Consider the following 13,972-nt stretch of genomic DNA (forward strand, 5'->3'; position numbering starts at 1 on the left):
CACCCCTCCTGGTGAACAGAAGGTAAACCAACCCTTGAAAAAAAGGTGTCAGTGTGAAAACTGAAAATGAGAAATGAACAGTTAAGGCTCACCTCTGAGCAAGCTCCTTCCTGCCACTGGGCACACAGCCCTCCCGGGGGGGCTGGCAGAATGGCCCTGGCTAGAAGAGGGGGCTCCCCTGCCCAGAGCAGACCCCCTGCTGCTCAGCTCCTGCTCCCCAGGGCCTCACCATCTGTGTCCCGCCCTGTCACAACCACAACAAAAAGTCCCCTCCCACTGGCCCTGCCCTTCCCCGAGAACACCACACAACTGTGCAGGCCTCGAAACCTCCCACACAGAGCCATCCGCCCCCACCTCTCGGCACCAGCTCTCCTTCCTCCCACCCCACGGGAGCACCTGAAGGCCCAGCTCCTCCCGTGGAGGCCTGGGCCAGGGGGCGGGGCCCGTGCTCCAGCAGGAGGCCATGCAGGGACCTGGGGGCTAAGGCCTCTGAGTTGCGGTTGGAACACAGACTGTTCCTGCAGAGGAGGCTCGAAGGGCGGGTGGAAGACCGGGAGCGGTCAAACACATGGCCGTGCCCTGGGGACGGCACTGCCTGCGGCCCGGCTGAGCGCTCAGCTCCAGCACACAAGCCCCGTCCATCCCGCCCGCATCCAAGGTCCCACTGCTGCCCCACAGCTCGGAGCAGGACCCACACTCCACACCCTCTCTCTGCCAGCCAGGACGCCCCCTGGACAGAAGGGGCTCCGTCCCTTGGGGCACGTCCCAGACAGCACGTCGGGTGGCACACCTTAGACACCGAACTTGAGGGGTGAAGAGAGCGTATCAGAGCCCCTGAATTTGGCAGGCCACCCGGAACCATACAGAAATGGGAATAGTGAGCTTTCCGCCACTGCTGAGCCGCTGATCCTGCCTCATCCAGGACTGGACTCCTGAGCCAGTCAGTTCCTGTCTCACTGTAGGAACGGGGAGGAGGGGGCAGGAGGGGGAGGAGGGGAGTTCCAGGCAGTCTGGCCTGGGGCCCAGAATCTGATTTCTAACAAGGAGGCCGAGTGCAGGACTTGCCAGCAGAGGGGGCACTGTGTAACAAAGCTATTCTTTATCAACCTGCAGACACAGGATTCCGAGGTGCACAAATGAAAAGGCAAGAAAGACAGCACCCACCACAGCCCCCCAGCTTCCCCCAGACCCAGGGGCTGCCGCCCCTGCTCAGGAGGGAGAAGCCAGGGCACAGACTCCAGGCCCACTCCCTGCTCAGCGCTGAGCCCTGTGCACAGGAAGGGCCGGGGAAAGGCGCATTCCGTCCACAAAGGCAGCAGGCCTGCGGGTGGACAGCCCCTGGCCCTTTGCAGTGAACAGAGCAGCACAGGAACTGAAGGCCGGAGGCCCAGCCCGGGGAGCAAACGCCGGCAGGCAGGCAGCGCCACTCCCCAGGCAAGGCCCTGGAAGGCAGAGGTGGGCAGGGCACAGAGCCCCGGGGGGGAAAGGGACTCTTCTGTCACAGCTCCCTCTGCAGCACAGCCACCTGTGAGCTGTCGCTACCTGGCAGGGGCCCAGCCTGGGCCTGGGCTAGAGGCCCTGACCTTGGGGCACATATGTCACACAAAGCACTCCCTCCACAGGCAGGTCTGCACAGCGTGCACAGCGAGTGTCCAGGACTCGCACGCACGAGTCACACTCGTAGAGTGCGAACTTCCACACAGCTGGGGGGGGGGGGCAGGTGCAGGGCATCTTAGTCACAATTCTGTCACATTCCAGCTGAGTCGCCTGGGACAAACCATGTGACTGCGTAGAACCAACTTCCTTGTATGTTTAGAAATGGGGTCCACACCACTGGTTCTGTCCACTGAGGTGACAGGTCTGGGAATGGCCCGATCCAGCCCGGACCTTGACCCTGGGGTTGGGGGTCTCCTGCACCCACTCCCACCTCCCTCCTGGAAGCCCGTGTTGACCTCCCCCCCCCAGTCCCCAGGCGCCAGCTCCCACGTCACTGACTCCGCCCTATGTGCACTCCACAGTGGGTCCTTGACAGCCAGCTGCTGGACACCCATGCAGGTGCACAGCCACCTGTCACCGTCCCAGAGCCACCCGCAGTCCCACTCACCCTGGTGCAGAGGGGCGGCTCAGGGCAAGGTTGTGGAGGAAGGAGACTCAGTGACGGTCTTCTTGCCATCCCCCCATGCTCAGGGGTCACACTGTGATGGCACTGCTGGGAAACCCAGGGACAGCAGTCCCTCCCACAGACAGCAGCGGGGCCTGTGGGGACCATGCTCGCCCCTCCTGGGCCTCCTCTCCAAGAAGGCAGTTACCACCCAGCCCAGGACACAGGCTGGTGCCTGGGGCAGCCCCACGGCAGGATCCCTGCAAACACACGTCACGTGTGGGAAGAAACACGCGGGTCACATGTGACCAAGAATGTGTTGCATATGAAAATTGCGTGCCTCCCATCACATACGAGAACACAGGTCATGTGCAAGGGGAGCATGCATGCGGCACATGGGGAGACATGTGAACGCCATGTGGAAAGAAGTTCGTGTGTTGCCTGTGCACTGAATGTCACATGAGGAAACACAGCTGTCTCACTGAGGGAGGCCCCTGTGGTGGGAGAGGGAAGGTGCGTGTGGAGCTTGAGGAAGGTTGCACCTGCCCCCCCCTGCCCCCACAACCCCGGGCTCCCCCTGGAGGAAGGAGTCCCGGTGGAGGGCAAGCGACACACACAATCCCCTGTGGCCTGAAGGCCTCAGCCGTCACAGCGTCACTGCAGCATCTGCTCGTCTGCATCACCACCTCCCAGAGGGCGCAGCGTGGAGCCGGGAGCTGCCACTCCCACCCAGCACGGGTAGACTGAGGGGCCCTGCCAATGCACCAGACACGCACTGTGGGACGGGCGAAGACTGTCCCAGCAGGGTCACACCTCCTGAAACTTCTGTCCTGGAAGAGTATCGGAAACACTCCTCCTAATTGGCGGGGGAAGGTGGCGAGGAAGTCGTGAGGCCCAGCCCCTTGATCCACCCAGAATGGAAAATGGGCCAGGCCAGGGGACAACGAACGGCCTGCTCAGCGGCTCAGAGGGGAGGGCCGCAGGGATGAGACCGAAGACGGGGCGCGGCAGCTGAGCCCCCAGGGACAATGCACGCTGCGGGGCGTGGGAGAGGCTTCCCCACAGCGCTGTGCTGCTCACCGTAACACGTGAGCTGAACACAGAAGTCCCCTGAGCCCACCGTCTGAGTGCCGCCCCCTTCAACAAGGGGCAGAGGCCCGGCGCCATCCGGCACAGCCTATGTGCACTTCGTCAGAGTCAGGGTCAGGGTCAGCGCCCTTCCACAAAGTCACACACCTCTATTTAAGGAAAGGAATGAAGTCCAGCAAGGTTAGGCCATTTGCTCAAGGCCACATGGTCAGGGTCAAGCCATGAACTGAAAACCCTGGTCTCACGAATACCCAACATCCTTTCTTCGCACGTGGCCAGAACAGCAAAGTGTCCGCCAGGCCAGCTGGGCCACAGCCCAGAGCACCACGCGCAGACCGGCCCTCAGTCGTACCCAGGCTCGGGGCAGCGCGCTCTCAGCAGCGAGAGGCCGTCCCGGCCGGGAGAGGGGCTGGTGCCCACCACGGACCCCAGGCCACCTCTCAGTCACCGACACAGTAAATCCTTGTGACCACAACAGGGCAGACAGTGATGCCACACAGTTAAGTGTCAATTCCTGAACCCAGCCAGTTCCTACAGCCGGACACCCAAGTCCCAGTGAAGCTTCACTTTGTGTGGTGTTCACTGTCACACAGGTTGCTTGAACCATTGAGAGCGAAACGGTCACAAGACTAAGGGCAGGTTCGTCGTGAACACGTGTGCACTGGTCAGACACAGTTACCTGATTGTCATATTTGAGAGACTGCGTCCCGACCAGGAACCGGATGGCATCCGTCTCCGCGGTCTGCGGGCTGAGGGCACGCGCCTGCGGAGGAAGGAGAGGGCACAAGCGTTGGCGATGACAAGTTTCAGAGACCGAGATGGCACAGTGGCCCCGCCCCCACTCGCCGACGGTGTAGGGGAGCGTGATAGGGGCACAAAGTCAAGCAGTGAGGAGGCAAACTGGGCCATTCAAAACCGTAACTGCCGACAGTAACGGGCTGGTGGGACACGTCGGCCACCAACAGCCCACCACACAGCGCCCCCCAGCCACGGCGGAGCAGGGGGCTTTTTTTGTAAGATTTAACTTATATATTTTTAGAGAAAGGGGAAGGGAGAAGAGAGAGGGAGAGAAACATCAATGTGTGACAGAATCACTGACTGAGAGCAACTGGGGACCCGGCCTCGAAATCCAGGATGTGCCCTGACAGGGATCAGGCCGGCGACCTTCGGTTTGCCAAGGTCAACCCACTGAGCCACGGCAGCCAGGGCCCGAGCAGATGTCCTAAACCAGGTCTTTGGCAGAGGGTGACGGGAAGACCACCGACAACCAGAGCTGTCAGGCAGCAAGGTGCCACCCTCCGGGAGCGGGGCCTGGTGCGGGCCGTGGAAGACACAACCAGGGCCCGGGCCCTGCTGCAGCCGGAGAAGGCAGACACCCCGCCTCTGCCCTCTCGTGGGCTTCCTGCCTGTCCTCCGTGCGGGGTTCACTCCCTCCAGCACAGCGAGAAGCGCGGTGCCACAGCTGCCCGGGACTCGAGTCCGGGGCACACGACCGTCTCTGGGTGTCTCCTGTTAAACACGACCGTCTCCCACGGGCCCTACCCTTCCTCAAGAGCCAGGGGCACGGAACCAGCAGCTACCACGACACACTTCAGTGAGGCCAAGAGGCAGACGTCTGCGGTGGTGCTCCATCGCCAGGCATCCGGGGAAGAGAGCCCACTTCGTCCCGCCGCCACTGCGAGCATGTCCAGCTCCCGCTGCCCGGAGGCCGGCCCTCCTCGGCCACACTGGGCCGGACAGTGTTTGGAGTCTTAGGCCTCTCGGCAAAGCTGATGAATTCTTTATGAATATAGATTTTCTGCCAAAAATGTGCATACAGATACACAAACTTATGTGTGTCAGCAAATTCAGAGACCCTCTAAACCCCGTCCAACTTAAACATCCCTGGCTCAGAGAAAAATGACCCGCGAGGAAGGGAGGGGCCAGGCCGCTCCTGGAGGACGAAGGCCGACCGCTCAGCTGCGGACGGGAGGGAGGCAGGACCAAGTGCCACCACTGTCAGCAGAAGGGAACCTGAAAGGAGTAAGTCGTGTGTGCGGCCATCAGACCGAACCACGGGGGCAGTTTGAGGAGCCAAGAACCACGTGCCTGAGAGGAGCATCAGCGAACTCGCAAAACGAGGCCTAAGTCGCCCACGTGCTATTAAGTCACAGCCGCAGTGTGAGAAAAGCACCACAAATCTGGAACTTTCTTTTTCTTCCTCGGCCAGAAGGCACTGTTTTTAATCAAAGAGGAAAACTATTCTTATTTTTTTAACATTTTATTTACTTATTTTTACAGAGAGGAAGGGAGGGAGAAAGAGAGGGAGAGAAACACCAATGTGTGGTTGCTTCTCATGAGCCCCCTACTAGGGACCTGACCCGAAACCCAGGCATGTGCCAGACTGGGAATCGAACCAGTGACCTTTTGGTTTGCAGGCCAGCACTCAATCCATTGAGCCACACTAACTAGGGTGAAAACCATTCTTGTTCAAAACAAAAAACCTAAGCTGCATCTTTAAAAATTATAGTGAAATCTCATAAAAGTTTAAAATCTCTGTAGTGCCCAACAGGGTAAACTTACAAAAATGATGTGACTCTGGCCTTCTGCTAACAAAGCTCTATCCATGCCTGTGATTCTGCTTTTTTGAGTGAGTGAGTGCGTGACAAATGACCTTTCTAAGCCCAGTCACAAAGACAGCTGTCGGGTTGAAACAATGCTATTCCAACAAGACTGAAATCCTTAGAGTACAACAGGTCATGGAAAATGTCCGTGGGCTCTGTCTCCGTTCACCTCACCACTCAAGGAGGCAGACAGGAAGGCCGGATGCTCAGTTCCCACGCGGAGATGCAGACACTGAGCACCAGAGTGGGCAGCTGACCACGGCCCGGCCACACAGCTTCCAGAACGGAAGGACAACCCGGGCCCAGCCAGGGCCCAGCTCTCTCCCTGTCACCACGGGAAGCAGGGAACTGGGAACGCGGGAAGACCTGTACACACCTGGTCGACGGGAGATCACGGGGCTTCCCCAGAACCCCACTCGCCCCACCCAGTGTTCCGAGGGAAAGCTCGGCCCCTTCCCAGCAGAGCTCTCTCCCAGCCCGCCACCCCCGTTTAGAGGACCTCACCAGTAAGAGGCAGCTGGAGAGGCTGAGTGTCCCACAAGGGCAGGGAAGAGCCCCCACAGGTGCCTGAAAACCAGCCCCTCGGAATGGGAGCGCGGAGAACTCCCTGGGAAATCCAAAACTGCACTCGTGTGCTTAGCAGTCTGAGCAAGCAAATGACAGCCCTGGACGACAGGAAGGGACCGTACCCTGGTCCTCGTGCCTTACCAAGGGCCCTCCCCTTCAAGAGCCACACTCCAGACCCGGGGAAGGCCCGAGGCCCCAGGAGACCAGTGGGCACAGAGGGGCTTCAACTCTGCGCAGTCGAGTTGCAGGGACAGGTTGCCCCCCCCACCCACAGTGAACAACCTCCCTCCAGAAAGGACTCCTCTCCCAGAGCGGCCCCTCATCCCAGCCCAGCCCCCCAGACCGCAAGGACCACCCAGGCACCTCCTGGGTAGCACGGGCTACATCCTCAGGGTTCCAACAGATTCCCTGAAAATAAGAAGAGAAAGCACAGGAGGAAAGCCTCCCTCTCCTCCTTCGGTGCTAAAAGCCCATCTCTCATCCCCACACCAGGAAAATGCAGGCTGCCCGAGATAAGGACAGGTTTTAAAGTGATGGGCGCTTAAGTAGTCAGAACAGAACAAAGACTTCCAGTCAAGATGGAGGTGAAGTCAAACAGGGCTCGCCTCCGCGCACAACCACATCAAAACTACACCTAAACTGTTCAGCAACCATCAGTCAGAACCCTCAGAAATCGAGCTGAATGGAAGCCTGACAACTACGGAACAGAAGAAACCACATCCATCCAGACTGAAAGGAAGGGCGCAGGTGCAGAGCGGGCTGGTCCCACACTCAGGGGTGGTGGACAAAAATCCGGGAGGGATATCTCGGGAGCGAGGAGTCCCAGCCCCGAGATACACCAGGCCCCCAGCCCAGGGCTCCAGTGCCAGGAAGATAAGTCCCCACAACTTCTGGATGCAAAACCCAGTGGGGATTCAGTGAGTGAAAGAAACTGCTGGAGCCCCAGCCAGTTCTTCTTAAAGAGCCCACACACGGACTCCCCTACTCAGACTCACTCCCTCTGAGCTCCGGCACTGGGTAGCAGCTGGAAGGGCCCCAGTGGCACACAGGGAGAGACCGAAGTGTCTGGCATCAGGGCAAGCGGAGGCCATTGTCCCTTTTCTAAACCCTCCCCTGACAGAGCTGACAAGCTGGTCCCATATCTGAGACTCCACCAACCTGGCCAACACTGTTGGACCCGCCTTGGAGATGCCCAGAGGCTCTGCCCCACCCAGCTAACTGGCATACCCAACCTGTTTTTCCATTTGTAAGGCTGGTCTTGATCGCTTCTCGGCCTTTTGGCTAAGATCAAGTGTAAGGCTGGTCTTGGCTCACACTGCACAACTCCTTAAATCCTCTCAAACAAGCAACAGCTGGCCTCAGTGAGCCCCTGTACCTCTTGCTAAATGGCCTCAGGCCCAGCACTAACAGGCGCCAGCTTAGGTTTACATACATCTTGGCTTTACCTGGAAATCTCCAAGCCCAGCATAGGCAGCAGCTTCCTCACATTGCTTTACAGCTCAGGGAGGGTAGCCCTGGGCAAAGCACAAATGGGGTTGACCTTGACCTGCACCACCCAGGAAACCCCAGGGCCAGCGCACCCAGAGGACAGCTACAGAGAGACCATGTCACAGCACCACCACCTGCCCCTGCACAGCTGATCCTCCACAGAGGGCGGAGGTTGGTGGTCAGTGGTCACAGACAGTCCTTGCAGCTGACTGGTCTGGGTAAATCCCTCCCACTGACCTGCCAAAAGCAACCGAGGCTCGACTACAACAGGAGGGTGAACTCAGCCCACACAAAGGGTGCACCTCAAGTACCCCAGGTTGGGGAGAGGGGAGGCTGTGCCAGTGGACCCCGCAGAACACCTACTACATGAGGCCACTCTACCAGGACATGGAGTCTAAGCAGCTCTACCTGAGACATAGGAAAAAACATAGGGAGGCTGACAAAACAAGGAGACAAAGTAACGTGGCCCATATGAAAAGACAGATCAAAACTCCAGAAAAAGAGCTAAATGAAATGGGGGTAAGCAATCGATCAGACGCAGAGTTCAAAACACTGGTTACAAGGATGCTCAGGGAACTTAGTGAGGACCTCAGCGGCATAAAAAAGATCGAGTCAGAAATGAAGGATAGACTATTTGAAATAAAGAACAATTTACAGGGATACAACAGTAGAGAGGATGCAGCTGAGAATCAAATCAGTGATTTGTAACATAAGGAAGCAAAAAACAAGCAATAAGAACAAGAAGAAAAGAGAACTCAAAGAAATGAGGGTAATGTAAACAGCCTCTGGGACAACTTCAAGAGGCCCAACAATCTCAACATAGGGGTGCCAGAAAGAGAAGAGCAAGAAAACTGGAAATTTGAAAAAATAATGAAAGAAAACTTCCCTAATTTGGTGAAGGAAATAGACATGCAAGTCCAAGAAGCACAGCGTCCCCAACAAGATGGATGCGAAGAGGCCACCCCAAGACACATCATAATGAAAATGCCAAAGATTAAAGATAGAGAAACATTAATGAGCTCTGCATTTTCTGATTGTAACGACCGCTCGGTGTCACTGTTCTGCCTTTTATTTGCAGAAGTGCCTTGCTTGACCCTCCAAGCCTCATTTCCTGCAGCCAAAAACCGGATCCCCATCTGTTAATGGAACTGTCGTCCACACGATTTGCACATCACTGATGGCCAAGCCTCTGCAATAACTTCCAATTCTTTTTATGTTTCTGCAGTAATGGCTCTTCAAGTCAAGAAAGTCACGGCCCACAGAGCCGTCCAAAGTAAACAAAGCAAAATTCAGCCACTTCTTTTACAACAACAAAAAAATTCAGCCCTGGCTGATGTGGCTCCGGGGATTGAGCACTGGCTTGCGAACCAAAGGGTCTCCGGTTTGATGCCCAATCAGGGCACGGGCCTGGGTTGTGGACCAGATCCTTGGTGGAGGCATGTAAAAGGCAGCCACACATTGATGTTTGTCTCCCTCTCTCCCTCCCTTCCCCTCTCTAAAAATGAATAAGTAAAATCTTTTTTAAAAATTCAGATATAATATTTAACGCCCAAGACAATAACATTTTAGTGACCTCAAAGACCCAACATCGAATATCAAAACCTCTGGGTTATTGAAGAGGGCTCTTAAGACCGGGAACTCCTAAGCAGTTCTGGCGGAAGACGCCCGCCCATTGGGCAGGATGACCCTGGAGGCGTGGCCTCCCTGCCGGTGCCATAGGGGCCCATTGCGTGCCAGGTCCAGGAGAAAGCAGGATGCCTTTGAGGTTAAGATGCCCTGGCGCTGGGTCACAATCCCACCTCTATCATTTTCTCAATAACTGCCCTGGGACGATAGAAAACAGCATCTACCCCCGTGACCGCGCAGAGAGTTAAGTGAAGGCCTGCACAGTGCTAAGTGGAGTGTCCATGACAGCCGGCGAGTTCTCCATCACTTCTGGGGTGGGGCAGGCCAGCCATGGATCCCCGAAACAGTCACCGTTGCTCATGGGGCACTTAGATGCTGCCTGGCACGGGTTCGCCTGTCAAAACTGTCTCATTACAATAAGTAGAACATTACCGAATACTCAGTGTGTGCCAGGCACTGTTCTAGTGTCTGAATTAAATGCATTGACTCATTTGATTTTCACAGCCGCCACAGGGAGTCACTCATGGCCCCGCTGCAGCGGCGAGGAGACGGAAGCTCAGGGTCACAAAGCTACCGAGTGCTGGAGCCTGGTGGCCGCCCGGCTTTTCGGGGGGCAGCCCAAACTCCAGGAACACCATGCTCCAGGAACACTTAGCTGTCTCTAACTCCATTTGGAACAATTTCATTAGGTCGTATTGTCAGCGCTGTCCTATCGGCGAGCATTTCAAAGAAACATCAAAAGTGGTGAATTTTTATGCAGTCCTTTAATGTTGAAGATACACAACGTTTTCAGCATATTATGCTTTATTATTTCAAGGAAGGTTCAAAACGCAACTGAAATGCAAAAAAGAGATTTGTGCAGTACACGGAGAAGGTGTGTGATGGACCGAACACGCCAGTGCGAAGTTTCTTGGTCCTATGGACATTTTGGCCAAATAATTCCTTGCTGTGGGGCTGTCTATGGACGGGAAAGTGTTTGGCAGCGCCCCTGGCCTCTCCCCACTCGAAGCCAATAGCGGGGGAGAGCGGACATACTCAAAATATCCAAATCAACACAGCTATTGATGGAAATGAAAAAGGCGTCTCTTATATTTTATGGAAAAAAGGCCGACCCACTAGTTACCTGCGCGCTGCCTCGGCCGCAGTGGGCTTCCGGGAAACAGAGAGCGCTGCGTTTTCGGCACCCACTGGCTGCCCTCAGGGAGGCGCTGGGGCGCTTGGGAACCCAATGAGCCGTGTTTTACTGCTTTGGGTCTGGCCCCCGCTTTCTGAAGCTACTTCTGTAAGGCAGAACCAGCACAGGGCTCTCACAGGCCGACCGCGCCCCTCCCTCCACGGGCCGTCCTGCTGGCACCCCCACTTCACCGCTTACTCTAGGGGTCCGCTCCTTTCACCGTCGTCAGCGGACCGCCTACGGTGCTGGTCCCGGGAACAGGGACTGGGCAACGCAGGATGAAGGAAACGGGACGTGAGCGGGGCAGCAGGTGACCCCCGCTAACCGGCCGTCCGGCGCGCCCGTCTAAGCTCTGACCGTGCGTCGGGGCCCGGGAAGAAAGATGTCGACACTAGGGAGCTGGGTGTGGGGTCCGCCAGAACTTCCCGTTGTCTGTCCCTGCAACCGTGTCAAAAGGAACAGGAAAAATCAGCGTTCCTGCCTCCAGGAGCGGCGGGGCGAAAACGTACACGCGCGATGGCACTGGGCTCCGCGGGGAGAGTCAGGCCGAGCGACACCCGGGACGGTGGAGCGAGGCGGCGGGAGCGGCCACGCGGGCCCCGGCCGCGCTCGTGGGGCCGGGTCTTTCGCCGCCACTCCCGCCCAGGGCCTTCGCTGCGCGGGGACGCGGGGACCCACCTGGAACTCCAGCCCGTAGATCACGGGCGCGTCGTCCTCCATGCTGTGGCTGCCTGCCCACCTCAGGCCAGTCCCAGAGCCGGCGCGCCCTCAGCTCAGCGCCCATTCATTCCCCACCGCCCTGAGGGCGCTGAAACGAGACTCTTTCTGGCCCAACGCAGCTGCCGTAGGGTCCACTTCCTGTGTTTTTCTGAGGCGTCATCCACACGCTCCTCGCCGGGCGGCGCCCGGATCGCGCGCATGCCCAGTGACCTCTCATCCGGGCTCTCGGCTCTGCAGAACCCGACGGGCACCTGGGATGGTGGAGGAGATATGGCGCGGGGGGCGGGGCTCGGCGGGGCTTTACGGATTTGGTGTTGGAGGCTCCCCGGAGTTCGGCTCGGCCTCCTCGTCCCCAAAGCACTCACCTGGGGTGTGACAGCGTGCTTTTTACTCAAGTACCCTCCCCAGCACGAGGACAAGCGCTTCCTATCCACTGTGATGTTCCTGGCACCCCGAAACCTCAGCACTAAAGAATCATACAGCTGGGACACTTCGTGCCGGGGCTAGGGTGCTGACCCCTGTGCCTGACTCCATTGGACTGGGCCCAGTACTAAACCAGGGCCCAGCAGTATAGGTGGTCTGGGGAAAGGATCGCATTCCCCATGCCGGCTGACATGACGCTGGCTTGGCGGGATTTGGTGGAACCTGAGCAGCATTTGACAGTAAAAGGGAATCAGCTGGGAAAGACCCTGGGTTCTCCCACCCCCAGATGTCCAAGAACCGCCTTGGCCCTCTTAAGCAGTACTCCCAAAGTGTAACAGGGTGCAGCCAAGAGGGGGGCCCCAAGTAGGGATTTGGAATGGGGTCCAGAACTCAAGGTCTCCAGGAAAAATTAAAGATATATAGGATAGCCCTGGCTGGTGTAGCTCAGTGGATGGAGCGCAAGCCTGCGAACCACACAATTGCCCTTCGATTCCCAGTCAGGGCACATGCCTGGGTTGCAGGCCAGTTCCCAGCAGGGGGCTCAGGAGAGGCAACCATACATTGATATTTCTCCCCCTCCTCTCCGTCCTTTCCCCTCTAAAGATAAATAAATAAATAAAATATTTTTTTAAAAAAAAGATATATAGGATGTCCTCACACCGCACCCAACCCCCCCTGCCCCCGGCCAAGTTGGGGGAAGGAACTTGGTGAGGGGATTTAAACCCACATGTTACAGCTATTGACAGGAGAACCATGCGTGCAGACACTCACAGCTTTGCAGAGTGCAGACCCTCACAGCTTTGCAGAGGAGAACAGCGCGGCTGTGGCAGAGTGGGGACTCCTGCAGCCCTGTGAGGGAGAATCTCCCTGAGGCTTTAGCAGAGAACCGCCACTCGGCTTTGGCAGAGTGGAGACCCCCTCGAAGCTTTGCCAAGGAGAACCGTGCAGCTTGATCCTAGCCGACGACATAACTGATGATCTACTACTTTTCCTGAGAAAGGATACCCCAGTTTAGGGCAGAGGGAGAAGAAAGCACTGTGTGTGTGTGTGTGTGTGTGTGTGTGTGTGTCCTAAAGGACTTTGATATTTTAATGAAGACATTAGGTCAGTACTTTAAGTCTGTATAGCTTTAAATAAACATTTCCTTTTCACAAATGTCTGGCATTGAGAGATGGCTTTCCTCTGGCAGGGGACAAGCAAAGCTATTGGGGGGTCCTTTCGGCAATAGTATATCGTACCCCCGCTTTGGCCCTGTTCTGTACCAAAAGTGTGTGCCATGCCCATGTTGCCCAACCAAAGGGGTTTGTAGCTTGGGGTGTCCTGTTCAAAACTGGGGCGTGGGTGTCCTTGGATATTTTATTGACTTCTATCAGGTCAAAGAGAGGGGACTCCCCTCAAGCCTTGTCTCCCAGGAGGGAGGCCCAGCCTTGGCTCTCACACACTCTTCCGTTAATGGAGGTCTTGGTGGCAGTTGCTAACCCTGTTCCGTTGGGTTCCTGTCAGTCCCATCTGGTTCTAGCTGCCTCTGTGAACTACTGTTCTACATCTTAACATGCAGCGAGGCTAGCATTGAGCAACGAGCGCCCCAGACCTTGAGACCCTCGTCCTATCTAACACCCTTGGCAGACAAATTACATCGAATGTAATCCCCAAATGCCATAGCTGCACGCCCTTCGATAACCTGGGCTCCCGTATTTTCCAGGACTATGAATTTCTCTGCCGTTCATATGGTTAACTTTTCTCTCCACCAGTAACCTTCCAGTAGTTTTCATAACAAATAACGGAGTCTGAAGCGGGTGTAGGAAAGACGCTCAACATGACTAATCAGCAGAGAAATGCGACTCCAGACCCCATAAGGCATCACCTCACACCTGGTGGGGTTGCTGTTATCAAAACGTGAAAAGGTAACGAGTGTTGGCAGGACTGGAGAAAAGCCAAACCTCGGGCATTGTTAATGGAAATGTAAATTAGCACAGTCACTATGGAAAACACTAAGATTCCTCAAAGAATTAAAATAAAACTACCATATGACCCAGCAATCCCACTTCTGTGACCCAATGGGGGGCGGGCAGCGGAAACCTTGTTTCAGAGCCATCTGCATCCCATGTTCGTTCTAGCCGTATTCACAGTAACCAAAAGATGGAAGCAACCTAAGTGTCCATTAACAGCTGAATAAAGTCA

At 56.5% G+C, this 13,972-nt stretch overlaps 1 protein-coding gene across 1 annotated transcript in view; it reads right to left on the bottom strand.

The window, feature by feature from the left end:
- The window catches only part of EIPR1 (EARP complex and GARP complex interacting protein 1), a 54,696-nt gene extending 43,152 nt beyond the window's left edge, over positions 1-11,544 (bottom strand). Inside the window, exons 1-2 of the mRNA XM_037048660.1 lie at positions 11,327-11,544; positions 3,870-3,953 (exon numbers count right to left, since the gene is read on the bottom strand). Of these exons, the coding sequence (XP_036904555.1) occupies positions 3,870-3,953; positions 11,327-11,368 (126 nt within the window). The 5' untranslated portion in view covers positions 11,369-11,544. The remainder of the gene's footprint in view (positions 1-3,869; positions 3,954-11,326) is intronic.
- Positions 11,545-13,972: the final 2,428 nt, after the last annotated feature.

This window comes from Sturnira hondurensis, unplaced genomic scaffold (genome assembly GCF_014824575.4).
Source record: "Sturnira hondurensis isolate 20B ecotype Veracruz unplaced genomic scaffold, ASM1482457v3 Scaffold0006413, whole genome shotgun sequence".
Classification (NCBI taxonomy): domain Eukaryota; kingdom Metazoa; phylum Chordata; class Mammalia; order Chiroptera; family Phyllostomidae; genus Sturnira; species Sturnira hondurensis.